The sequence below is a fragment of the Prunus mume genome, linkage group LG4 (genome assembly GCF_029339155.1).
Source record: "Prunus mume cultivar Tortuosa linkage group LG4, ASM2933915v1, whole genome shotgun sequence".
Taxonomy (NCBI): domain Eukaryota; kingdom Viridiplantae; phylum Streptophyta; class Magnoliopsida; order Rosales; family Rosaceae; genus Prunus; species Prunus mume.
The window spans coordinates 17,073,132-17,098,221 of NC_142701.1; the positions used below are offsets into that span (position 1 = coordinate 17,073,132).

Genomic DNA, 25,090 nt, shown 5'->3' on the forward strand with positions numbered 1-25,090 from the left:
GTGAGGTGTCAGATACGGATTATAGATGTTAACTTTCACATTAGTCACATGATTATTTTATTAAATTTAAGTAAAATTACTATTTAGATGAATCATATGGCTAATATGAAGATTTACATCTATGGTCCATATATGACACCATCACTATAGAACGACTCAAAATGGGGGAAAAAATGCAACCGACGCATGAAACTTAATTCATTCATTAACTAGTTTGCTTTTCTTCTTATTTTTATTCGAGCGATATGCTATTTTAATCTAATCTAAACTACGGGGAGATTAGTTTGCTTTTTAAGATGAGCTCAAATGTGATATTTTTGCTTAATTAATTGTGATCACCCAATCCAGCCAAAAGGAAAAGATTTGAAGTATTCAATTGACGGATCGAAAGAAAGCATGCATCAGAACAAGTAATTGCATGCTGGAGAAAGGCATAACCAGATTTACCCCCATCTTTGTCGTGATGGGCATTTGAAACTAAGGAATTGAATCTGCAAAGACAAACCAACATCCACAAAACCAGCTGCTCAACCGTCATCTATATTTGACTATGAGAAATATCCAAAATTGTTATCTATCATCAGTCACATTGGCGAAGCCTCACTATATTCACTAGGGCAAAGCTAACTACTTAATCTTATGGATGGTCTGCCATATATGATATGAGTCGTCCATTTCAAATGTAGATCTCCACCTGCTGATGAATGATTCATCTCCAAACCACCTTCCAGAGTGCCAAAAAATATGTCTAACTAAAGCGCGGAGGTGGGGGAGGAGGAGAAGGAGGAGGATGGGATTTTGCAAATCCTAACCAAGCAACAATTCCGACAGCAAGGATTATCCAACCAAATATGTCATACTTGAGATCGCTGCTCTTGCTTTTCTTTGTAGCCTGTAGAGGGAGGAGGGACAAGGGGAAAAGCAATAATTCATCAACGGATCAAGAAAACAACCATAATGAAAGCACAAGGAGTGCAAATGTGATGCACTGAGGTTAACAATATCATTCATCAACAATCAATGAACTATTGAATGACATCCACGTGAGACAGAAAAATCACCTTTGCACCCGATGAAGTAGAAGGTCCAGCAGCAGCAGCGGCCTCCATGACCTGTTGACCAAAACCATGCTTTTGGAATTCCAAGTGCAATTGCGGGGCCTATAAACACAGTCATTAATAACACTGCAACAAGTCTCACATTCTTGGGCTGTTAAATCCAGATACAATTGTAAGAAAAATACAGTTCCAGAGATACTATAAAGTATAATTGACTTCTCAATAAAACAGCTGACACCACACTAGACTTGGAGACAACTAAAAATCAAGGTTCTAAATGCCAGTACCCCACGCTACCGCAACTAAGGATGCCAATACATGATTTCAACAACAACAAAAAAGCATTTTCATCAGATCAAGTTAGAGAGCACCTTGGCAGCCACTTCCAAAGACTTTCGATAGACTTCATTTCCCGGATCCTGCAAAAAATAAAAGAAAATACTCATCATACATCCAAGTTGGAAAAACAATGACATACTTTGACAACAAGCATACAGTTTCTTTGAGATTTGGCAGGTGAAGTACCTCGTCAAGAGCTTGCTGAAAGTACAGAGACGCCTTATCAAAACCATGATTTGCCTCATTCTGGTCCGGATTAAAAAATGCACGAGTAGTATGAGCATTTCCCAGGCACCAAAGAGCATCATGTTTCTTAGGATTAATCGACAATGCCTCCTCCAGCTTTGAAATTGCATCTGTGCAACCAATCACAAACCCATATTTACAAATTTAAAACTTACAATTTACTCAATTAAACAATACCAAATATGAAGGCTAGAGATAAGAGATTACAGTCTCGCATTTAAGAGATAGATGAATATTAGGGGGAAAGTTTGCACCTTGAATCATCTTGTTTGCCTCTACGACATTCTGAAACTGAGACAACTCTAGTAGCGCTCCAGCCCATCTCGTCAAGTTCTGCAATTACAAAATATAAGTTAAATAAGAGTTGTTTAAAGAAAAAAGGTGAAGAAGGGAAAGAAGTTAGAGCTCGAAAGCTAGCAATCCCCATGTTCAGAAAGGAGAATGAGAAGGTTGAAGAGGGAGGAGATACGAACACCAGCATCGAGAGGGTTCTTAGTGTAGGTGGCTTCAGAGGTCTTACGGGCGTGTTCGAAGAAGAGGATCCGATCGAAGTCGTTTTGCTGCAAATCCATGGAAATGGAGGGTTTTTCTTTGTGCTCTGTACGGACGGTAAGGTTTAGAGAGATTCCAGAGCGAGGCGACTCCTCTTCGAATCCACAGAGAAGAGGACTGGACTGGAATAATGAATTTATTCTTTTTCTATTTGGGCTGGAATAATGAATTTATTCTTTTTCTTTTTCTTTTCTTCCTTCTGAAGCTAAACTTTCGACACAATCCTGCAGTGTGCTTTTTCAGGAAAATAAAATCAAAGATAGTGAGAGGAAAAACATTAGTATTGTGTGGTAAGGAATTTTTTTTGTAACTCTCACATCTTACACATTACCTCATGCTACTAATTCACATATATTCATACAATAAGTTTTTAATATAAATGGTCAATGTTTTTATATTTCATAAATAGGATAAGTCATCAATCGGAAAACTTAAATAGTGGAATTAAAAAATTAGAATTGAATCAACTACTCATCTAATTGATTAAATTCTTAATTTTAAATGTATTTAATTACGAATTTTAACGTGTAACTCGCCTAACTTTTTATTTCATAAATTTAAATCATTCTAATACACATGTATAAATAAAAACAGAAAAAATAGAAATTTGAATCATTCCAATATACATCATAGTAAACATGCTTAAATTAATCATTCCAATACATATTCGTAGTAATCATGCTATGTAGTTTATAGTAGTTAGATGTTAGTATTGTTTGGGGATACGTGTTTAGTATTCATCACGTTAGCGCTCATTAGCTTGAATCCACAGCACAACAGCTGTGCTTGGATGTGCATATCCATAAGTAAGGAGATGCAGGTTTAATGACAAATTGACACTTCGCAAGGGGGAAATTGAGGCCAACGCTAAAGTTCATCATGTCTGATAACATTAGCCCAAGCCCATCACTTGCTTAAAAATTAAGCCTAAACCCCTAAAGGAAGGAAGCATAATTCAAATACGGCCCATGTGCAAAGGGCAACAAAACCCACGTAACAGAAACAAGCCCAAAAGAGCGATATGTTATGTTGTAGAGTAGCGCAGTGTCGCATGATGCATATGGGTTCCGTTTGGTTTACATAACGGATTTGAGGAGAAATTATTACCAATGTCATTTCCTAAGGGATTGAAAATATAATATTATTTTCCCACATTTGTTAATGTTGAGAAAGTAATCGGAAGATATCATTTTATTTCCTTTCTCATGTTTGTTTTCAGTAGGAATAGAAAAAAAAAGTTTATATAATTTTTCAATTATACCAATATTAAATTAAATAAAAAAAATGCATTAAATGATATATTATAATTTTAAATTGTTAATGTGGACAAAATAGTCATGAAAAATGTGTATTTAATGTTTGCTCATTTTCTAAAACTTTTCCAAGATGGAAAACAAAATTCAAGTTGGGAGGAGGACTTCACTTTCTCTCTTACTTTCCCATGAGTCAAGCAACAATTTACCATACCTAGATTTACCAAACTTGAGAAATTAATTGATTTTTCATTATCGAGTCTATTTTTTTCATGAACCAAACGGGACCATATAGTTGTTCAACTTCCGGTGTACATAAATGAGAGAGAAAGAGACAGAGATATTTTGGAGATATTTTTTTTACTAAAAAGGTGCGGAAGGCACATGAAATGAAAGTGCCCTCGTTTTGATGTTGATTCAACAACCCATGCGTCACATGCCAACCAATCCCAATCCCATTCCCGTTCCCACCAACTTCATTTTAAAAAAAAACACTTAAACAATTTGTGGTCTGCAGCTCAACAGACATTTAATAGGAGACTATTCTTCCTAATTACATTAACCAATCATTATTATTATTATTTTATTAATTCTATATATTGGTAGAAAGAAAAGTATTATCTAGATTATTATTATGGAGTTTCACTAAAACACTCAAAATGGGAGCTGAAATTATAAAAAAAACCCAACACCCAAAATACTTTATAAACACACCCAAAACTTATCATTACACACCCTCAAAACCCATTTATAAACACACCCAAAAAATATACAATTATTGACTTTGGAGTTGATTTTGAATGTGTTTCTATGTTTTAATAGTGTTTAGATTTTTTTATAAATACATGTCTAGAATTGAGTTTATTTATAAATTTGTATTATTATTATTACAGGTTGATAGTCGTCAACACTACTTGTAGTTTATATGCGATCAGGCCAGCGAATTTCATGGTTATTTTCCGAATGGATCAGGAAAAATGACAAAGCTCATACGCGGAGGAAGCACGTAGTGGTCGTATTACTACTCAGACTCTCCTCTCCCCGCCAGTCTTGCCGACAGACAGACAGACTCACATCACAACATTCCAAAAACTACTGGAATCTAATTTCGAACTCATCTGAACAGAAAAATATAAAACGAATTAAATTCCAAGTAGTTCATCTAAATTGGATGTGCACGTCGTCTGCACATACCACGCCCCTCTTTTGTCATTTTGTTCCTCATTGGATTCATCCCCAAAGTGTTTCACTTAATTTTCAGGTTAATTGTTTTGTCTAATTGTTTCTTATTTGACCAACACTTTAATAAGAGACTTCATTTAGACAAGGCAAATGTTGATCTGCAATTGAAATGCTCCTGAAAACCCTAGTCCCCTTTTCTTCCTAAAAAACACTCTAGAGTCGTTTTCACATTGAGGAGAGGAAGCGATTGTTCTTCCTATCTTTCCCCATTTTCAAAGTCATAAGGCTTCCCCTATCTATTTTCGTTTTGTTATGATTTTCTTCCACTCATCACATGTGAATGCGTCTTGACGTCGGATCTCCACCTGTGTTTCGATGTTGAATATTTACCACCATTTTGCTAATTTTTTCGATCATGCATGATCATTAGTGGAGGAGCCCCAATTATCTTAGTTGTTAGATCTCTTCGTTATTGAATGCCCATTTTGCTAGTTTATATTGGTCATTTGTGACTGGTGGTTTTTTGAGCTAAATTATAAATGCAATCCCACAATTTCTCCAAACCAAAACAAAAAAACAAGGCAAATGTTGGTATTTAATAAGGGTGCACACATTGATTAAGGTAGTGAGTCCACACACTTATGCTTGACTGCAAGTCCTCCACTCCATATATTCTATTAATTTAAAGTTTTTTAGACTATCGTTTGTGGATTTTTTTGGATCTAAATCTAGTCAATACTTGGTAGGAATTTAGATGAACATCTAGCATTAAAGTCTTATCACTTGAACCTAACACAAGTTATTTACTCGATAGGAAATTGTGTAGATAATTTGAGTAATTTGGAGTGGTCTTTTACAATTAGAAAGACGTAACTTGAAGTATCATTGTGGTTAGTGAAATTGTTCAAGCATTTAATGGTCAATACACTCTACATAACTACTTTATCAAGTAAACCCGTTAATTAAATCGTGACTACTTTGTGACCACAGAAAAGGAGATTCAAAATGAAAACCCGGAGTGGCATCGGATGTGATTCACCAAATTTGCAAGGGCATTTCCGGTAAACTGTACCATATATATAACAATAAAGATCCAGCTGCTCTCCTCCTCTGTCGTGTCTTCCGGGTTCACAGGGCAAAGCAAATAAAAGGTGAGGTGAGCTTCTGATCCCCAAATCTAGGGTTCTCTAAGGCTTCAAAAATTCACTCTTACTACACAAAATCAAGGCCTTAAGCCCTTCACTTTTCTACTTTAAGCTAGTAATTGAAGCTTTTGTGTGCTTCTTCTCTCTGTTAATTGGTAATTACTTGTCACATTTTGCGAATTGCATCTTCTCCTCCTCAATTTCTGTTGCTCTACCCTTCTTATTGTTTTAATCTCAAATGCGTGTTTTGGATCTTTGAATTTGTTACATATACGTTGATGTGCAGGAAACCTTTTGGATTTATGTATTTTTGCAGCTGATTAGTTCATTTTCAGCTTCGGATTTGGAGTAATGTTGGTAGTTGGAACTTGCGTTGTTCCAATTTTTTTTTTATTTTCTGTCATTTGGTTGACTTTTTAGTCGGTGTAAATTTTTTCTTTTACTTGTTTGGTTGGTTGGAAAATGGAGTAAATGCTGAAAGAAAAATATGAAACTCAAATATTTAGCTTCTTCAGGTGTCTGGGTCAGTTCTAAATCATGCTGTACATTGACATGAGTATCTCAAAATCATCTTTTTGGATTTTTTAATATAAAATATTTGTACTTTTCTTTTGATTAATAGTTATTTTGCACTTATAAAATGGTAAAACAGCATGTTTATTTACTTGCGAAAGTTAGTATTACCTTATCTGCCAATTTATCTCGTAAACCTTTATTTTCATCCACTTCTTTTTTCTTTTGTGCATGTATATGATGGTAACATGACTCTTTCTTTCATGAACATATGAGCTGTTCTCATGATTCTCTTATCCTCTTCCGTTCAACTCAGCATTGAACTAATATAGTTCATCTTTTCAGTATATGCTACTTATGTGAGCCAATTATGAATGTTGTCCCCTTATCCTTTCTTAATTTATAGAATCTTCCTTTAATGCTGTTTAATCAAAGTTCCTATTGGCATTTGTTCCGTTATCACTGCCTTTGTGCTTTTCTAAAATTAGATAAGCATGCTTTGCATTATTATACCCATTTACTATATGCTTTAACTTTTTTGGGTTTAACTGATTTTTCTGTTCTCAATCCATTTTTTATTCTTTGAGCTGTTAAGTTAATTTCCCTATCTCCTTCTCATAAAAAAAAGTGTTCTTTTTCTGGTTTCTGAAAAAAACTGTTTTGTAGGATCTGTCAATCCGAGTATATTTTGCAAGATGGACAGCATGAACAGCTTTTGGCAATTGGGTGATGAGCTTCGAGGACAGTCAAAAGTCGCAGAAGATCAAAAATGGTTTATGGCCGCTTCAAAGTTGGCTGAGCAGACAAGGGTAAAGGGCGAGCGTATGAATAACCTTGATCTTTCAAAGGGCCCAGCCGAGACAAGGGCAAGGGATAAATTTGGGTTCCAGGAAGATAACAAATTTGAAAGCCTTAACTTTAACATGCTGAGCTTGGACTCTAAAGTAAATGAAAATGTGAGCAAAAGTTCCTTTAGGAATGGTATTTATAACATGAATGCAGTTTACCAGAAAAACAATGCAAGTGTTGTGGGAAACATGACTGGTAACAAGTACAGCAACAAAGAAATCAACAACAGCAATATCAACAACGAATCTGCAAATACAGTTGAAAAAAGGTTCAAGACCTTGCCGGCAACCGAGACGCTCCCGAGAAATGAGGTGCTTGGAGGTTACATCTTTGTGTGTAACAATGACACAATGCAGGAAGATTTAAAGCGACAATTATTTGGTAAATTTGATTTATTCTTATCTTCCTCAAGAATCTGTTTTAGATTTGTAATTTTTTTACTTTTTATTTTATTTAAAGATTGTGGGTTATAACTTAAGGTATAGGTTAAAATGACTAATTCTTAGATTACATTCTCTGCATTTGCAGTCTTTACAGAGATAATAGTTCATGTAAAGGGATCCTTAAGTTTATGCCAGTGTTGAGGAATACCTAAAGGGGTTTGAATGCATAAAAGTTATAACTAGGAATAAAATACATTGGATGAAATGGTTTATGATGTTTGTACATATCCCTCTACCCATGCAACTTAATTAATGGAGTTACCAATAAATGCAGATTATGCTTATAAATTATATAGTTTATATTCCTTCTTTGACACGTTGAGAAATTTGTGTATGTGTTAATCTTTATATCTATATGCTAGGTTTACCTCCAAGGTATAGGGACTCTGTTCGGGCAATAACACCAGGCTTGCCTTTGTTTCTCTACAACTATACAACACACCAACTGCATGGCATTTTCGAGGTTTGTTCGCAAACTTCCTATATATTGTATTCATTCATATTTTTTGGCTGCAATACTCTTGGTGGTATAGAATGTATGCTGACTTGGACTATCATCTTAGCTTATTATTTACCAATAAATTATTTTTCTATTCGAAACCCATTCAAAAGAAGGGACAGTGTACGAGAAATCAAATAATACATAAATGATAGAAGCCTCGAACGTTCGGAAAATGCTATGAGGTGTTTGAAAATGGTTGAAGTAGTTGAATAGGAGGATCACTATGACTATAGCCCTTGGTAAATTTACCAAAGACGAAAATGATTTATTTGATATTATGGATGACTGGTTACGGAGGGACCGTTTCGTTTTTGTAGGTTGGTCTGGCTTATTGCTCTGATCCTTTTTCAATTGCTTTTGTGCAGGCAGCAAGCTTTGGTGGTTCAAACATTGATCCAACTGCTTGGGAAGACAAGAAATGTAAAGGCGAGTCGAGATTTCCTGCTCAGGTAGAATTTGTAACGATAAAGAAAGCTTTGTTCTTTTGGTTTTTGGCATTTATCTTCTTTTCGTCTTTGTGTTTGCGAGCCATTTATCCAATTTATTGATGGAGACTGTCTCCTTCCGTTATAAATAATTATTAGGTAAGGATCCGTGTTAGGAAACTCTGCAAGGCTTTGGAAGAAGATGCCTTCAGGCCAGTCTTGCACCACTATGATGGTCCCAAGTTTCGTCTTGAGCTGTCAATTCCTGAGGTATGGCACCTAAGTCACTGGTTGCATTGTTTTTATCTTTCAGTTAAATTTTACTGGCTTCATACGAACCTATTTGATGATTTTTTCAGACCCTGGATCTATTGGACCTTTGCGAACAAGCGGGTTCTGCAGCATAAGCTAAATGTTGGCAGCAAGATGCCGATGTAGTAGGTTTTTTGTGGTGCATGTCAGCTGTGTGCTTTCAACAGCTTTTCCATGGAGCGCAAGCTTGGGGGTTAAGTCTGGTGTTTACTTTATCTTGTGGAGTTATATAGTGCTTAGCGTGAGTGAGAGCCTGCTGAATAAGTGAGTGTCTCGTGTGAAGATACTTGTTTAAGTTGTACAACATTTGAGAGCTCGGGTTTTATGATGATGAAAAATGAAGTCGCAAGATGTAAAAGAGATATGACTGCTCTGTAATGTAATGTAGGAGTGGTAAAACCTCTGAAGGTCAAGTCCTTGATGCGATGTGTCTCTAATCTATTGGGTTTTTCCTTGTGTTGGTTTGGTCAATTTGGAGAGCATCTACCATCTTCTTTACTCATATGGTAAGTTAAGTCTTCCAAAAGCTCAAATCCGGCATGCGTTTGTGAATTCTATCAATTCACATGGATGTTGGTAAACTTGTAAGGGCTTTTGCGGGAAAATCGAAAAAATGGTGCATAATTATGATAAGCCAAGGGATCCAATGTAAACAAGAGATAAAGCATCCGATGCAGAAAAACCAAACAAGGAATTTTGCATTGGGATGACAATTTGGCCCCCGAATTGAACTTGAGAAGAGAAATAATACTATATTAATAAAACTAGTTAGTGATATTTATAGAATTCAAATAGCGTGACGCCTAATAGATTAAAAAGTACATATTCAAGCAAGCCAAAGCTTCTATATATAGTATCTCTATCAAAAAAGAGAGAGCCAAAGTTTCAAAATAGCCAGAACTCCTTGTCTAACCTATACTGAATAAAAGTTGAACGAACCTTACAACCCAAATCCCCTCAAGTACCCTGAGGCCTATTTATACGTGGATACGTTGTTCTGTTTGAATTGGAACATGCTGTCGTACAACATGCGCACTTGATCATCAACATAAGATTGAGATTGAGATTGAGATTGAGATTGAGATGAAGTAGCAAACTGTTGATATTCAAATGAAAAAGAAGCTGCCGAGACTGGACAATCGGTATAACTTGGTTGCAAGGATAGAGAAAGCGGTTCATCATATGCAACATTTATCGGAGGCACGTCCAGAGGATGTTCAACGCTTAGTTGTTGTTGTTCAACTTGAGATGTAGTAGCAGCACTGGACAATATCGGGTCGTACATATATGGTTGTTGCATGGGATTATTATTATAGAATGTCGGCTTCTCCTCCATATTTCCATATTGCAGAGGAACTGCATCAATTCCAAACAGGTCATAATCCCAGATAGATGTCGTGCCCTTATAATCCGAAACATTTGATGGAGCATACTGAATGTTGTTATTGGCCCATGAGGTGCTTGCACTTGCAGATTGGTCCCAGCCATTTTCGCTCATCCCAATTGAACCATAATTACTAGGGTTCTGATCATCAACCATTGAAGGAAATGGAGGGTCTAGGTTGCTTTGAACCATGTCCTGCACATTATGTCAAAGAAAAAGGAGCATGTTAATTATTAGCACCAAATAAGAACATATACCATACGTGAGTTAGGCCAGTTGGTTAGAGCAGTGAGTTAGAGAGAAAGTTGACAATTAAAGGGTACTCACTCACCATTGGGGGTATATAATCTTGTATTGCAGGTTTCTTTGAATCGATCATCATCATGTTGTGTATCTTGTGGGCCGCTTGAATTTTGGCCTCTAAATTGTTTAAAAGCTCATGCATTTGGTCCAGTGAATACTCATTAAGACGATCGTCCCATGTAGGATACTTCTCTTCATAACTTTTGGTGCGTAGTTTCACAATCTCTTTCTTAACTTGCATTGTTTGGGTGGCATAAAAGTCAGCCAAGTTCTGAACTTTCTTGATCTTTGATGAATTGGACTTGTACTTGTCAATGATTTCCTTCACCTCTTCAAATTTCGCAGGGAAGGTTTGAGGAGGGGCCAGTTTGCCCTCGGATTTCTTCTCATAAACGATTGTACACACCTTCACATCACAAAGGGTGGTTAACTCAAAAGCCTTCTTAAACAATCCATTCTTTCTCTTTCGAAAAGTAATCTTGCGAGCTTTGTCGTCCTGAATCAGCTCCAGAGCTAGCTTTGTCTTACGTCGACCCATGTCTATGTTCTTGTTCTAAGAAAAAAACAGCAAGATAAGATCATGTTAGAACATATTACATCGCCGAGTTCAAACCCCCTCCCCGTACATATTATCAAACTAAAAGGCGTTTTCTTCTTAGAACACATACCTAAGCATAACCGATAAGTCTTCGTTCTTACCAGTTAATCAGAATATATCAATGACAGACAAACTAATTCATGAACACAACAATGCGAACATAAATCAACGTATACAGAATTATAACAAAGGATTAATGAAGACAAAGAAAGTAAGAACACAAGTGTTGAAACTAAATAATGGTGCAAGAAGGAAGAACCTTAGTTTCGATGGCTTCTTCTCACTATGTAGATTTAAATTCAATGCAGATAAGAAAAAGAGGGAGGTTTATGGTTCTTTATATTAGGTTTAGATCATGGGATGATGAAAAGAAAGGAGGTTTATGGACATCTCCTTTATACGGGAGGGATTGAGCTCTCGTCTCTGGTCACGAATAAGGAAACAAAATCATAGCGATTGATTGTTTCTGTTTTTTTTTCAAAAATTTCCTTTACGAATATGGTGTTAATTGATTAATCAGCACACAAAATATTTGGGATACCCGAAATCCCGATTCTTTCCCATTGTGTATCACCATTATTTGAGAATAAATTATTATTTTATTTTAAAGCTGGGTAGCACAATAGGAATCTTATTTTTAATTTCCCAAACCCCTCCCTCCCATCCCATGAGAGAAATTATTAAAATATATAAAGTACGCGTGAGTCTTTATATGCAAGAAACGAAAAAAACAAATTTATTTTTATATGCAACCGCCCATGGAGATGTTCGTGTGCTGGTTTTTCTTAGTTTTATTGGGAAAAAAAAGGGGAAGAAGAAGAATGCTCGATGTTCTTTCAACATGCATGAGCTGTGTGACATACCGCAGTTCAACCTAAAATCCCAAAAAGAGAGCAAAAAAAAATACACGACACTATAAATTTCTTATGAAGTGATCACTTTAGAAAAAAAGACAAACCACAAGAACAATTGTAATATATATAAATATTATTACATGGGAAAAATGTGAATTAAGTTGCTTTCCATAAACAATGATACAATTCTCATGCGTGCAGCTTTAATTCCCAGAAATAACAGTTGACCCACCCTCCAAGCAATTGAACAGATGTTGGCACTTTGCAATGCTGAACCAGTTTTCAAATGAGTTTCATTCAGCAAAGGCTTCATCATCATATTCCTACTATTGTCACGGTTAGCAACCATGATGGCGCATCAACGAGCTGCTGATACGAGAAACGTGCGAATTCTTTGCAAAAGCTCTGCCTTTATGGAATCGGGAATGGAGGCTGTTGGGGAAAAGAGTTGACCAATTTACAATTGTTAGAGCAATACAATGCAAAAGGGAATACAAATTCAAACAGTAAGATTCATTCATTTATAGGTAGGGAGAAGTGAAGATTTATTGGCAAACAGGGGATCAACAACTGCATGACATGAATGTGGGTGGGATTATGTCAAATCAAATCCAGGTAACTGAATCTCTTTCATTCTAAGAGTTCCTTCCCTTGACTGCCCGTATTATCAAGTTGGTCAGTTTCATTGGGACAAAAGGGATGACACCTTATCCCATTTGTCCAAGTGAAGCTGAGTCTCACTTACAGAAGATAGCATTAGAAAGAAATCCATCAAAGTTGCAAGAATAAAAACAAACAGAAAGCCATTGTCTACAAATGTATTTTATACATATAATGTAAAACCAGTGGAGATTAAAGTTAGTACTCTAGATATTTCTAGTATTAGCGAAGCCAAGAATCCACCCTATTACATTGATTTCAGTGCTACCTTAAAGGTCAAATACTAATGAACATGGAATGATGAAACATCATTTAAACTAATTTTGTGAGTTCTCAGACTACACTAGAGGGGTTTTGCTGTCCCTAATGATCAATAAGAAAAGAAAATAGCCACACCATCAGCACATACAACCACCATCACCAAGGTCCAGAAAACCACCACCCCCTGGCTCTGACAGAACCCACAATTGCACGCATGCAGCTTCCTAACCTACCCATACCACATAGTATGAGACTACCACTCTAACCAACACCAACCACCCACCCGACTTCATTCAAATTCCTCAGAAACACCATCATCTAGACACTTCCTGCTCCCTTGTGGACACCACCAGCACATTTTACGGCGATGCCCAACTCTCCTCCCAAACCATCCTTCATGTCAAGTTTTCCAAGAAGGTGATATTTAGAGCAAAGTAATCATAAAATTCCAAGAAAAACATGCAATCATGTAGACAATCAAATGGGAAGAAAAAAGAAAGATTTACCTCTGCCCCTTGGGGTGATTACATGTACAAGGTCATCCACAGTAACATTGTTCCTCCCTTTTTTCTTTATAAACGCCCTAACATAAAAAGATACACATGGGTTGAAAGATGTCCAATTAGCAACCTTGATGGTAAACACTTGGTTGAGTGCATATAAACCTTACGTTCAACATATAGAAACAACTTTGCACTATTCAATTCTATTCGCAAACATCATAACTAGAACACTTAGTTTTTTAATACAACTATATAATCATACACCAATAGCTTAGTTAGCCATTTGGTTCCTTCATTTTCCCATATACTATGCAGCGTTGACCATTGATAGAGGATTCCATCATGAAGCTGCTGAAATCCCAAAGACAAGATCCCAGGTTACGAAACCATTGAGCCCCTAAAACCATACTGCAAACTCCCAGAGGAAGAACATGGAAATCAGCCTGAATTAGTAGTCTTGTAGAGTAACCAGCAACCCTCAGAACCATCTTGTGCAAGCGAGCTTAGTTTCATTAGCCACCATGAGCTCAAAACAATCTTCCTCAAGTGTATGGCAAAAGAGTTTTCCTATGAGCGCTGGCCACATTGATCACCACTGTAACTGGATTTATTTGATTTTTAATAACAAAGGGCCATAGTTTTGTGGCATCATAAATCCAGTGAGGGTGTGCAAAGAGACTTCCAATTGTTCTGCATCTTCAGGTTCCTCATTCATTTCGAGGGTCCCCACAAACATCATAAAATATAAATCCCCCTCGAAATTTCTTATCAAATAACGAAATTTAATTTTACTGAATTTCCATACACTCGTTATGAATTGATCACAGAATTGTATTTGACATCGGACAAAAGTTATTTTGCACCATAAACCTCTCCAATCATAACAATGCCATATCATTCTCATTGGTCGTGGTTTAGAAGCAGATGTGGGTCAAGGAGTTTAGGTGTAAAGAAAGTAACTGGGCAATAGTGGTGACCTCAAAACAGAAAAAAAGAAAAGAAAAAAAAGTAGTAAATACCTGCAAAGAGCTTTCATTTCATCCTTCCACCCACATTCTATTAGCCTTTCCCTCAGAAGCTCCATTAATCTCTCTTTTTCACCGCTCTCAATCAACTGAAAATTCAACCACCACCCGGAAAACGCTAAGCTAACTCAGCAAACAAAGGAGAAAGGAATAATCTCAGACTTTCAGTAAAAAATAAAAAAAAAGATGGAAAAAACAAACCTCGATGTTGATAAGCTCTTGAAAAGTGGGCTCTTTTCCTTGATTCTCCATAACATCCGGCGTCGGCGGACGATTCACCGATTTCCTCCTTTTTTTTAATAACAAACGATGGAGGAAATTCTATTAAAAATTCAGTCTTCTAACACACTGTGCAAAAGAAAACATCACAAGAACATAGCTGACTGTTGTAAACCTTAACATAATATTCATTAAATTAGTTAGCTTATGTTAGGTTAGGGAACTAACATGGGTTTATCAATGTAAACAAAACCCTAGCTAGCTTAGGTTAGGGAACTAACATGGCTGTATCTATCACGGACCCAGAAATCTACGACTTTGTTCGAACACTCTGCGACTTGAAGAGGAAAGTAGATTGATCACGAAGATCGATCGATGAACATGAAACTGGTTAAGCACTGTAATTCAACGACGTCGTCTCCGGTGGTGAAACGGAGTAGGTTAAATTGGGCCGCTTCAGCCCACTCTTTTTTTATTATATAAAAATACTGTAAGGTCCAACCAGATGGATTGGTTTGGGCCGATATACTTGCTCTTTTTGGGCCTTGTGAGTTATTGTCCTCTTTTCCCCTTTCCGCTACGAAAAAATCACCAACTCCGGTCAACTGAAAGCGAAATGGCGCCAAACGGTCACCATAAGAACGGCTGTGGACACAAACGTACAAACGCTTGAGGGCTGGAGGACGCATGTTCAGTCAAATTAGACCTAATAAGCAGAAATGGAGTTTAGGCTTTAATATTATACGCCTCTACTGTTACTCTCAGTTCAGAGGCTCTGTCTGTGCGGTTCCATGGCTTCCGTGTCCCTCTCTTCTCCGTGCCTGACGCAGAACCCTAATTCTCTCAGTTTTAGCTCCATAGCTTCCGATCATTTGAGGTTTGGTTCACCTACTGTTGAATTCGGCTCCGTCAAGAAGTATCGGAGAGATAGAGCTGTTGTCTGCAGAGCTTCCTCGGTTGTCTTTCGCAACCTCGATGCCGATGACTTTCGGCACCCTCTCGACAAACAGGTGTGATTAGTTGTTTACTCTGTGAGGAATAATATTTTGTATGGTCAGTGGCGTTTGTTTCTCTAGAAAAATAAGAAAATACTGTGAAAACAAAAGCCACAGCTTAACAGCCTAAGTCAGTTGATTCAAGTCCTTATTGACTCACTCTCAGTTTTCCTCTACAGAAAGTAGAAATGTTGACGATGCATAATTCTTGCCTTTGCTAATTAATTTGTATTTGGATTAGCTATTTGGCAGTGTTCGAAAAATCGGCCTAGGCGGCGTCCTTATTTTTTTTATTTATTATTTTTTTCTCCTGACTTTAAAGGAAGCCACGCTGCCTCTTTGAGAGTGACGAGGATATTGAGTTTTAAGTCCGATACCGAGCGAGTCTTGGAGGGATATGTAGACTGAGAGCCTTAGCCTTCATTTCAAGTATTTTTCTTCGTAGTACTATTGTATGCTTTATGCTTAACTTTTTTCCCATGGTTTTTAAAAATCAATTATGGTACTTTATAATTTATATATCCTTTTATTTTGCATGATTTTTGTATAAATTTATAATTTGTAATACAAAATAATTATATAAAAAAACCGCCTAGCGATTTTTCCAACATTTGCTATTTGGTAATGCTTTCTATATGCTTGGAATTTTATTTCCTTATTACGCAACACGCTGATTTTGAGGGCGATTCCAGGATTGAATGAGCTTGGAAAGATTCTTCTAGGTAATAGGCCTCTAATTTGGTGTACAATTAAACTTGTGTCAAATTGTGTTTGCTAAAAGACTTGGGTTTTTTATTCTTTCTGAATTTGTTTTTATGGCTGTTGCAGGATCCGTTGCAGAGCAAGTCATGCTTCTTGAGAATATTGGAACATCCCTTCTTGTTTCTAAAGATCAGGTTAGTTCAGTTTATCATCTCTTGCCAGTGGAAAACTTGTCTTTGGGAAAAGCAAAAAAGAAAAGCTTATGCAATAATTTTGTATTATTTTTGTTTTATCAGCTTTCTGGTCTACATCGATTGATGGTTGAGGCCGCGGAAATCCTCAATATTGATGCTCCTGATCTATATGTTCGTCAAAGTCCTGTACCAAATGCATATACTTTAGCAATAAGTGGTAAAAAGCCATTTGTTGTTGTTCATACTAGCCTTGTGGAGCTTTTGACTCGAGAAGAGTTACAGGTGATCAATTTTCTCTTTGATGTTGATTGCTCACCCCGTGTTTTGTATTTTCATCCTTACTTTCTCTCAGTTCTCAGTCAAGTTTTTCTGCTGATGTTTTTGTATTTTCGAAGTTGGCTTTGATGTTCAACTTCATTCATACATTAGTTTCATATCTGTTTCTCTCTGGGTTTTTTCCCTGCAGACAGCATACGTATATAATAATTGGACATGAGTGTGTGCTTAAATACATGCATTATCTAGGGTCGGTAGTAAGATTGGAATATTACCACATTCTATCTGTCTATCTGTTCGCGCGTAAACACTCAATACACACACTGTATGTAACCCACACTTGTGCATGTGTTTTTGTGTGTGTGCATGCGCATGGGGGGAGGGGAGTAGGTGCGAATCATGTGCTTGTTAGATCTTGTAGGAGTACTGTCTAATATCCGCTGTTTAACTTGAAATTAGGCTGTTTTGGCTCATGAGTTGGGTCATCTCAAATGTGACCATGGTGTATGGCTGACATTTGCAAATATTCTTACCCTTGGAGCTTATACCATACCTGGTAAGGTGCCTGATACTTTTATCCTTAGTTAAGGTAATTTGATTACTTCTGTTGTATTTGATTGTGTTAGTTGAGCGCCATTTGCCTTTATTGTCATAGTCATAGTTGATCCATAATAATTTGCATCCCCCAAGAGTCTTCCTGAAGAGATGCATAGGTTTTGTTTTGAATACTTGTGTTATTCATAGGGCTTGGTGGGATGATTGCTCAGAGTTTAGAAGAACAGTTATTTCGTTGGCTTCGAGCAGCAGAGCTAACTTGTGATCGTGCAGCCCTTCTTGTTGCACAAGACCCAAAGGTATACAACCTCATGTAGCTACTTGTTTTCCAATAAACTTGCTGTTTCATATTGGTTATCTTGATTTTCTGAGATCTACTTTTATGTGCCCACAAGAGGTGGTCATCTCTGTTCTAATGAAATTAGCTGGGGGCTGCCCTTCTCTGGCTGATCAACTAAATGTGGATGCATTTTTGGAACAAGCTCGCTCCTATGACAAAGCTTCTTCAAGCCCAGTAGGGTGGTATATAAGGTACGTGGCAGCATATGTATAGCACCCTTTGTTTGGTTATGCATATCCTATGGTTGACTGTTTTAACTCATGCTGTCCAGAAATGCTCAAACGAGACAACTTTCACATCCTCTGCCCGTTCTACGTGCTCGTGAAATTGATGAATGGTCAAGAAGTCAAGACTACACAACTCTTCTGAAACATGCAACACAGATCACTGGTGCCAAGAAAGTTTTAACAACACCAGGAAGATAGTCAAAATCCAAAGCACTGTGAAAAGGTATCACCTCTTTTCTATGTTTCATTTGTAAGTCACTTGCTTTTTGAAGATGTAGTCCTCACAGAATTATACTCTTTTTATTACGTATAATTTTTCCTTTGGAAACTTGTGCTTATTTTACACAGAAGAAAAATCATTGCTCTTTATCCATGGTCTTATGGAACAAAGAACAGGTTTGACTGATTGAGTTCCTGGTCTTTGTTAGTTGCTTGACACTTATGGAACATAGCTATTTCATGTCTCAATTATATCCTTGTCCTGCCATCATGAATGGGTAGGATACTTACTCCTTCCACCAAAAAGAGAGAAGAAAAAAACATAGGTTGCTAGGTACAATATTAACCATGCACGTTATGCATATTATGCTTTGACTAGACTTCATTTTTGGTTGTTTTTTTCACGCTTTCCTTATTGTTTGTTATGATATATGAAGATGCTCATTTTACGTTTCATTCAGGCGGCCCTGCGTCTCACGGCAAAGAGCTACAGAGATAAAGAGGATATGCTAAGAGTTTTTTCTGCTGTAAAAGCCTTGCTGTAAGTAAATTCTGCAGATTGAGGATGCACGGGTCGTAACTCGTAAGTTGAGTACTTTGGCTTGTCAATCTTGTGAAAATATAAAAGACGTATGGGTTTTTGAAGTCATGGTGATACGCCTTATAGAATCAGGTTGTTTATAAATATTGATCACCACTTTTTCTCTATGTACAACAGAAACTTTATTTGGTAATTAACTGTATATATTGCATTACAAATTTATAGTTTATAGAGTTATTTGGCATGCCTCCACAACACACAAAATGATCAGCAGGCACGCTGTGTTGCATGCATATTCCCGAAGTAGTACTCTAATTTTGTCTGGTATGAGAAGTGCTTGCAGCAATTTTTGTACTGAAAATTTGGAATTAAAGCACAAGAAAGCTGAAAACAAGAAAAGAGTGAGAGTTACAAAAAGTTTCGTGTTTGGTTGTAATTCTTAGAGCCGAAATGCCGGGGGCATGATTTGCATGAAGTTGGCTACTGCCCTATAAATACTGTGTCCACATTCAGTTAACAGCACACACAAATTCCTTAATTTCTTCTGAGCAAACATGGCCTCCACCATTTCCCACCTTCCAGCATTTTGCTCAACTTTGGTTTTCCTTATCCTTTTGAACGCGTTCATTCCTTTTCATCGTGTTTCAGCTGGTCCAGGATTGCCTGTTCCCCATCCTCCACATTCAGGCTCAGCATCTGATCGTCAAGCAATGCCTGCTTCCATTCCTCTGCCTTCAGCCCCATTATTTGATCATCAAGCAATGCCTGCTTCCGAACCTCTACCTTCAGCCCCATTATTTGATTATCAAGCTATGCCTGCTTCCAAGCCTCCACATTCGGGCTCAGCTTCAGATCATCATGCAATGTCTGCTTCGCATCCTCTGCAATCAGGCTCAACTGAAGATCATCAAGCAATGCCTGCTTCTCATTCTCCGCATTCAGGTTCTGATTCAGATGGCAAAATCACCACAACGGGAACACCGCTGACGCCTATTCTGTGCGAGAGTGAGAAACCTACTCAACAACAACAGCCAATGTCTCTGAGCAGCTAGGGGTTTAATATGGCAGAGAATAACATAACAAATAATGATTTTAAGTAAATAATCTACGACATCCACTTGTATCACACACGACATGCAGTTGGATGTCAAAATCATGCCCATAAGGACCATATGAACGTTTTATGTTTGACAATTAAATTATTTTTTTTGTGTTCTCTCGCACATTATCTAGTTATTTAATTGCGTGATAATGAGAATTGGATTCTCTTTTATGCCTATGTTGCCTCTACAAATTGACCCAATTCATGTGAAGAACAAAACAATGTCCATGCTCGAATGCAAAATTACGCCCACTGATTAAGATTAGTATGGAAACAAAATGCGCCGATGGTTTTGAGCAAAATAAATTGTAAATTAAAGAATAAGAATAAAAGGGTTTTGGACCTCCGGGGCCCAAACACAGCAAGCGGCAAGCACCAAGTCCAGACAAGTAACGTCACAATTCACTAAGACCATTATTCCCAGAAAAGGGCCATCTGTCTGTCACTCGTCAGCCCCAGAAGGAGGGCTCCTCCATTTCTGCTGAATCAGAATCAGAAATCACAACTCTTTCTTCTATCTCTCTGTAAATTTGGAAAAAAAAAACTCATCATCAAGGAAGGTTGAAGAAGAATGCCTGGCGTCAGAGGGCCTTCAGATTACTCGCGGGAGCCACCTCGACATCCCAGCCTCCAAATCAATGCCAAGGCCAGCCTTTTCTTCTTCTTCTTCTGCAATTCTATTCAATTTCATTTCTTTGATTCTATATGAATACATATTCAAAATCAATCAATCAACTGCAGGAACCTTTTAATGCGGAGCCACCGCGTTCAGCTTTGGTTTCGTCGTACGTGACTCCTGTGGATTTCTTCTACAAGAGGAACCACGGTCCTATTCCGGTAGTGGACGACATCCACAGGTCCATATAATCAACCAAAGCTTTCAAATTCTTCATTTATCTTTTCAGTTTCAGGGATTCTAACTCATTCTGCAACCTCTTTTCCCAAGCAGTTACTCAGTTTACATCTCCGGATTAATAGAAAATCCCAAACACCTCTTCATGAAAGATATCAGGTCATTTCTTGCCACTTTCATGTGTATCTGTGTGTATATGTATATGTCTATCTATCAGTGTATGTGTATGTATGCTTATTATAATGAAACTGAGATTTTAAACTGTGCGTTATTGAAATAATAACAGGGCGCTTCCCAAGTATAATGTCACTGCCACTCTACAGGTACGTTATGCTATTTCTTATGCATTTGGGTTTTCACCAATATATGCTTTTGTTAGACTGTGATGGGATTTGGTTGGTATATGTGGGCTACACAGTGTGCTGGTAATAGAAGGACGGCTATGAGCAAAACCCGGACTGTCAAGGGAGTTGGGTGGGATGTTTCTGCTATAGGAAATGGTTCGTTCCTCTTTTGTGTATGAGTTTCAGCCTTCAATCTCTCTCTCTTTATGTATGAATTAGCATAAACTTTAGAGTTAACCCTTTTATTGATTTCCAACTAGATTTAATTTGCATATGTATCATTGTTATCTATTTTTCTATGAATTTAGTGTCAGAGATGTCCTAGCTAATATAAGTACGTAACTGTGTTGTAATTGTTTTGAACTCATTACAGCTGTATGGGGTGGTGCAAAACTGGCTGATGTTCTTGAACTCGTCGGAATACCCAAGTTGACAGGTGCCACTAAATCAGGTGGAAAACATGTTGAATTTGTAAGCGTTGATAAGTGTAAGGTACAAACTTGGATAATTACTTACTTTTTCATCTGAAGCCTTTTCTGTTGTTTTGTGGCTGTTTTTTTCGTTTGATCAAAAGACTACATAGATTCGCTTTGCAAAAAGAAACTTTATACTCATTCTAATAGTGAGTAATGACTACAAATTATAGGAGGAAAATGGGGGCCCCTACAAGGCATCAATTCCACTAATTCAGGCCACAAATCCAGAAGCAGATGTTTTACTTGCTTATGAGATGAATGGAGAGGTAAGTTTAGCAGAGTGGATGGTTTTCTTGTCTATCTTAAAGTTCTGCCATTGTGTCATTCAACCATGCTTGTAGTCACATGCTTCTGGTTTGTTGCTAATGTTTCAAATTATTGTTTTGATTAACCTGGTATCTTCGTTATTCTTCAAAATCAGGGACCTGGCAGATTTTGAGTTTTGAGTTCCGAAATAAGTTGTGGGCTTTTGTGTTTGATGTTAAATGTGGTTAACTGACGTGTAGTTCAAAACATTCTCTATATTTTGTATATGTACCTGTTGCATGTGTGTCTGGCTTATGTTTTTGATATCGTTTCTTTCAGCCTAATAGGCAGTTTTTGTCACATGAAATTCATATATATTAATGTTGGGTTCATATTCTTTGATCATGTCATAGACTCTTAACAGGGATCATGGGTATCCATTGCGTGTGATTGTCCCGGGTGTTATTGGTGCCCGTTCTGTTAAATGGCTTGACTCTATTAATGTAATTACTGAGGAATGTCAGGTTAGAAATGGATTCTTCAACTGATTATTTTTGGTTAATCTTTTGTTTATTTTCTCCTTTCACAGTTTTATGTGATTCAAATTTCCTTCACAATCTTGTAGGGTTTCTTTATGCAAAAAGATTACAAAATGTTTCCTCCTTCGGTGAACTGGGATAACATTAATTGGTCTACTAGGAGGCCACAAATGGATTTTCCCGTCCAGGTATGAACATTTGCTACTCCTGCTAAAATACTTGGTGTTTCTTGTGCTGAATGTTGCGTGTATAACTATAAAATTGTGGTAACCATAGCCCTTCTTTAGATTATCACAGGTGCAACATTTCCTTAGCCTAGAAAAGGAAACAAAATTCCTACAAATACAAGTTCAGTACTCAGTTTGTCTTACAGGTTTTTATATATTATTAATTGACTAACTTATGTGTTTGCTGATTCACAGTGTGTAATTTGTTCTTTAGAGGATGTGAATGCTATAAAGCCTGGGAAGGTTAGTTCATATAGCAATTTCAGTGGATATGTTTATTTTGCTTGGGATTATGGCATGAACAAATATCTCAATTGTTAGCCCCAATCCAATCAGTTCTGTTGCACCCTGCATGCCAATGGTCAAAGTCCCCTTAATCATTTGAATAGGCTGGAATTTTCATGTTATGCTGTTTCGTCATGAAGTGACCCCAATGATTATGTAGTTCTTTTCTACCATTCATGGCATTGCAACCACCCCCACCCTTTCTTGTCAAATGATGTGAATTTTTTTTGTTAAGATATGATTCCTTCCCCTTTATTTCTTGATCAAATTCTAGACCATTGATATGCTGCCACGGTAACTGAGATGGTGGGGATTGGCCCCTCAATGATTTATTGGATAATCCTTTTACAACATACATTGTGCAGGTAAAAATTACCGGGTATGCGGCATCAGGAGGTGGTCGTGGCATCGAGAGAGTAGATGTGTCTTTTGATGGTGGAAAAACCTGGATAGAGGCTTCTAGATATCAGAGGACGGGAATCCCATACATTTCAGAGCACACAAGCAGTGAGAAATGGGCATGGGTGCTTTTCGAGGCCACGGCTGATGTCCAACAGAGCACTGAGATTGTTGCGAAAGCAGTATGTTTAGTTTGTTCTGATGATAGATTATTTACCACGATGAGATTTTGTCAACTAGGAAGCTCATATTGACCATTAATAGCTCTAGTCCTGAATCATTAGGATGCATACCATCTAAAATAGCCCATATCAGAAATTACATAAAGAGCTTACGAGGTTGGCAAAGTTTGGTCTCAAACATTTTATGCTCCATCCAGACTAATGGTTCACCTGGACTATCAACTAGCCCATTTCTGGGAACCATTACCAATCAAAGGGTTTGGCCAGTTTGATCAGTGGTTGGACTGTCAGCCCAGAGACCATTCCCTTTGTGGGGTCCTTACTTCCAACTAAAAACTACAAACATATATTTTATGGTTTTGTACTTGCGTCGGCAGTAGGTGGGATGTCATAAAATAATCGGTATGACCCATGTCCTAGTCAGGTTTCAGAGCTCAATGAACTCTCTTTTAAATAATTAGTGAATCATGGAAGCAGTGTTTAAAAGTATTCCCTTGTGTGATTTATTTATGATTTACGGCTCAAGGGGTTTTTTCCCCACCTATCCCTAGTGTTTCATGCATCATTCATCAGATCCGATGTTTGCTGTCTTTTACTAGTCTACTTGATTAGCTTTTTCCCTTCTTGAGTAAGCTTATGCGCTTGTCTCTAGCTTACAGAATCTTATTTATTCTTAATTATAAATAACCAACATCTGACTATATCTTCCATGACAGTTTATTATATGCTTAACAAATAAAAAAAGCATATGGATGTAAAGTTTTTTATACACAACAAATATTATCCACATGTTTCAAAGTTTTTCATTATGATTATGCATTGGTCTCCCAAAATACTACTTTCTTTTTGGCTGAGTTGCAGAATTACTGTGTGAACATAAGAAGCTTTTTGGCTAGTTCTATTCACGTGTTTGAACTTGAAAACTTCTTGTCCCTGTCACTTGCTTTGTTTTGTTGACATGTGTTGACTCGAGAGTGTTAACCAAGAGTATTCTAAATGCAATAGTGCTCCTACTGCATCTGTATCAATGGATCTTTGATGTTGAATCCTATTATCGTATCTGCAGTTTCTTTTTATAGAGAACCAACCAGTGAAACAAATTAGTTCTCTAATTTTTTGTTTTTTGCTTTTGTTTTAAATTGTTTATAAAGTATTACTCTTTGGTGAGTTGTATTATGTTCATATCCTTGCCGATAGTTGGCACTTTCTCATGTTCCTCGTTTCATTGATGGGCAGGTGGATTCAGCAGCAAATGTCCAACCTGAAAAAGTGGAAGACATTTGGAACTTGAGAGGTATACTGAACACTTCATGGCATCGCGTGCAGGTTCGAGTCGGTCACTCGAATTTGTAGACCAAGCACGAGAAAGGAAATAATTGATCTATCCGAGGCTGCTTCTTTCTTTTGTGCAACATTGACAGACCTTATGCTTTCCATGTGCGAAGTAATAAAAATGCTTTTAGCATGCTCTTCTTGATGTTTGGACCTGAGAGGGTTGTTGAAGCTTTTTCTAATTATGCCGAGTGTTATTTGCCTTGAATATTTTAGTTTCTGCTGGTCATCTCTAAGTTTCGGCCATGCGTCTAGACTTTAAAAATGGGTATTCCCACGGCAGAAGTCAATCCTCGAATCCGGTCCGAGTAAGCCAGCCACGCTAATCTTATCCTCCGGACGTGTTAGTAAATTAGGATGATTGTGGGAGCTGAAAACGATTTGTTTTTCATTTCTGGGTGGTTAGTTGCAGTCGTTAAGATATTTTGTT

General features: G+C 37.3%; 6 protein-coding genes across 14 annotated transcripts; 3 read left to right on the forward strand and 3 right to left on the reverse strand.

Moving 5' to 3' along the window:
* Positions 1-524: 524 nt before the first annotated feature.
* On the reverse strand, positions 525-2,401 carry LOC103330335 (mitochondrial import receptor subunit TOM20-like). 2 transcript variants are annotated; one of them, XM_008232893.2, is made up of 6 exons: positions 2,117-2,401; positions 1,898-1,976; positions 1,584-1,753; positions 1,430-1,477; positions 1,062-1,209; positions 525-892 (listed from the first exon to the last, which is right to left on the reverse strand). In XM_008232893.2, the coding sequence occupies exons 1-6, from the start codon at positions 2,213-2,215 to the stop codon at positions 855-857; spliced, it is 582 nt and encodes a 193-aa protein (XP_008231115.2). In that variant the 5' UTR covers positions 2,216-2,401; the 3' UTR covers positions 525-854. The 2 variants fall into 2 exon arrangements, with proteins under 2 accessions (XP_008231115.2, XP_008231114.2); XM_008232892.2 differs by having other exon boundaries at positions 1,062-1,160; positions 2,117-2,395.
* A 3,242-nt stretch (positions 2,402-5,643) lies between these two features.
* Positions 5,644-9,290, forward strand: LOC103330336 (DCD (Development and Cell Death) domain protein). 7 transcript variants are annotated; one of them, XM_089050037.1, is made up of 7 exons: positions 5,743-5,781; positions 6,062-6,132; positions 6,955-7,518; positions 7,943-8,043; positions 8,448-8,531; positions 8,667-8,777; positions 8,867-9,290. In XM_089050037.1, the coding sequence occupies exons 3-7, from the start codon at positions 6,984-6,986 to the stop codon at positions 8,912-8,914; spliced, it is 879 nt and encodes a 292-aa protein (XP_088906163.1). In that variant the 5' UTR covers positions 5,743-5,781; positions 6,062-6,132; positions 6,955-6,983; the 3' UTR covers positions 8,915-9,290. The 7 variants fall into 7 exon arrangements, with proteins under 7 accessions (XP_008231116.1, XP_008231118.1, XP_088906163.1 ...); XM_008232897.2 differs by having other exon boundaries at positions 6,062-6,128; XM_089050040.1 differs by having other exon boundaries at positions 5,745-5,786; positions 6,062-6,128.
* A 411-nt stretch (positions 9,291-9,701) lies between these two features.
* LOC148918022 (uncharacterized) lies at positions 9,702-11,502 on the reverse strand. The gene is made up of 3 exons (XM_089050036.1): positions 11,364-11,502; positions 10,535-11,059; positions 9,702-10,398 (listed from the first exon to the last, which is right to left on the reverse strand). Exons 2-3 carry the CDS (start codon positions 11,042-11,044, stop codon positions 9,793-9,795), a joined length of 1,116 nt encoding a protein of 371 aa, XP_088906162.1. The 5' UTR covers positions 11,045-11,059; positions 11,364-11,502; the 3' UTR covers positions 9,702-9,792.
* A 522-nt stretch (positions 11,503-12,024) lies between these two features.
* Positions 12,025-15,066, reverse strand: LOC103330337 (transcription/mRNA export factor). Of its 2 annotated transcripts, none has more exons than XM_008232899.2 (5): positions 14,908-15,066; positions 14,609-14,696; positions 14,402-14,496; positions 13,386-13,462; positions 12,025-12,390 (listed from the first exon to the last, which is right to left on the reverse strand). In XM_008232899.2, coding segments are annotated over exons 1-5 (336 nt in total). In that variant the 5' UTR covers positions 14,910-15,066; the 3' UTR covers positions 12,025-12,316. The 2 variants fall into 2 exon arrangements, with proteins under 2 accessions (XP_008231121.1, XP_088906167.1); XM_089050041.1 differs by having other exon boundaries at positions 14,855-15,001.
* A 217-nt stretch (positions 15,067-15,283) lies between these two features.
* LOC103330338 (Peptidase family M48 family protein) lies at positions 15,284-19,952 on the forward strand. The gene is made up of 9 exons (XM_008232901.3): positions 15,284-15,636; positions 16,286-16,343; positions 16,450-16,517; positions 16,620-16,799; positions 17,253-17,349; positions 17,538-17,647; positions 17,746-17,879; positions 17,960-18,138; positions 18,596-19,952. The coding sequence occupies exons 1-8, from the start codon at positions 15,418-15,420 to the stop codon at positions 18,111-18,113; spliced, it is 1,020 nt and encodes a 339-aa protein (XP_008231123.2). The 5' UTR covers positions 15,284-15,417; the 3' UTR covers positions 18,114-18,138; positions 18,596-19,952.
* Positions 19,953-20,114: 162 nt separating this feature from the next.
* SOX (sulfite oxidase) lies at positions 20,115-24,868 on the forward strand. The gene is made up of 12 exons (XM_008232903.3): positions 20,115-20,423; positions 20,519-20,634; positions 20,727-20,789; positions 20,917-20,953; positions 21,049-21,130; positions 21,348-21,466; positions 21,621-21,716; positions 22,110-22,220; positions 22,322-22,423; positions 22,658-22,705; positions 23,113-23,328; positions 24,565-24,868. The coding sequence occupies exons 1-12, from the start codon at positions 20,349-20,351 to the stop codon at positions 24,679-24,681; spliced, it is 1,182 nt and encodes a 393-aa protein (XP_008231125.1). The 5' UTR covers positions 20,115-20,348; the 3' UTR covers positions 24,682-24,868.
* The last annotated feature ends 222 nt before the right edge of the window (positions 24,869-25,090 follow it).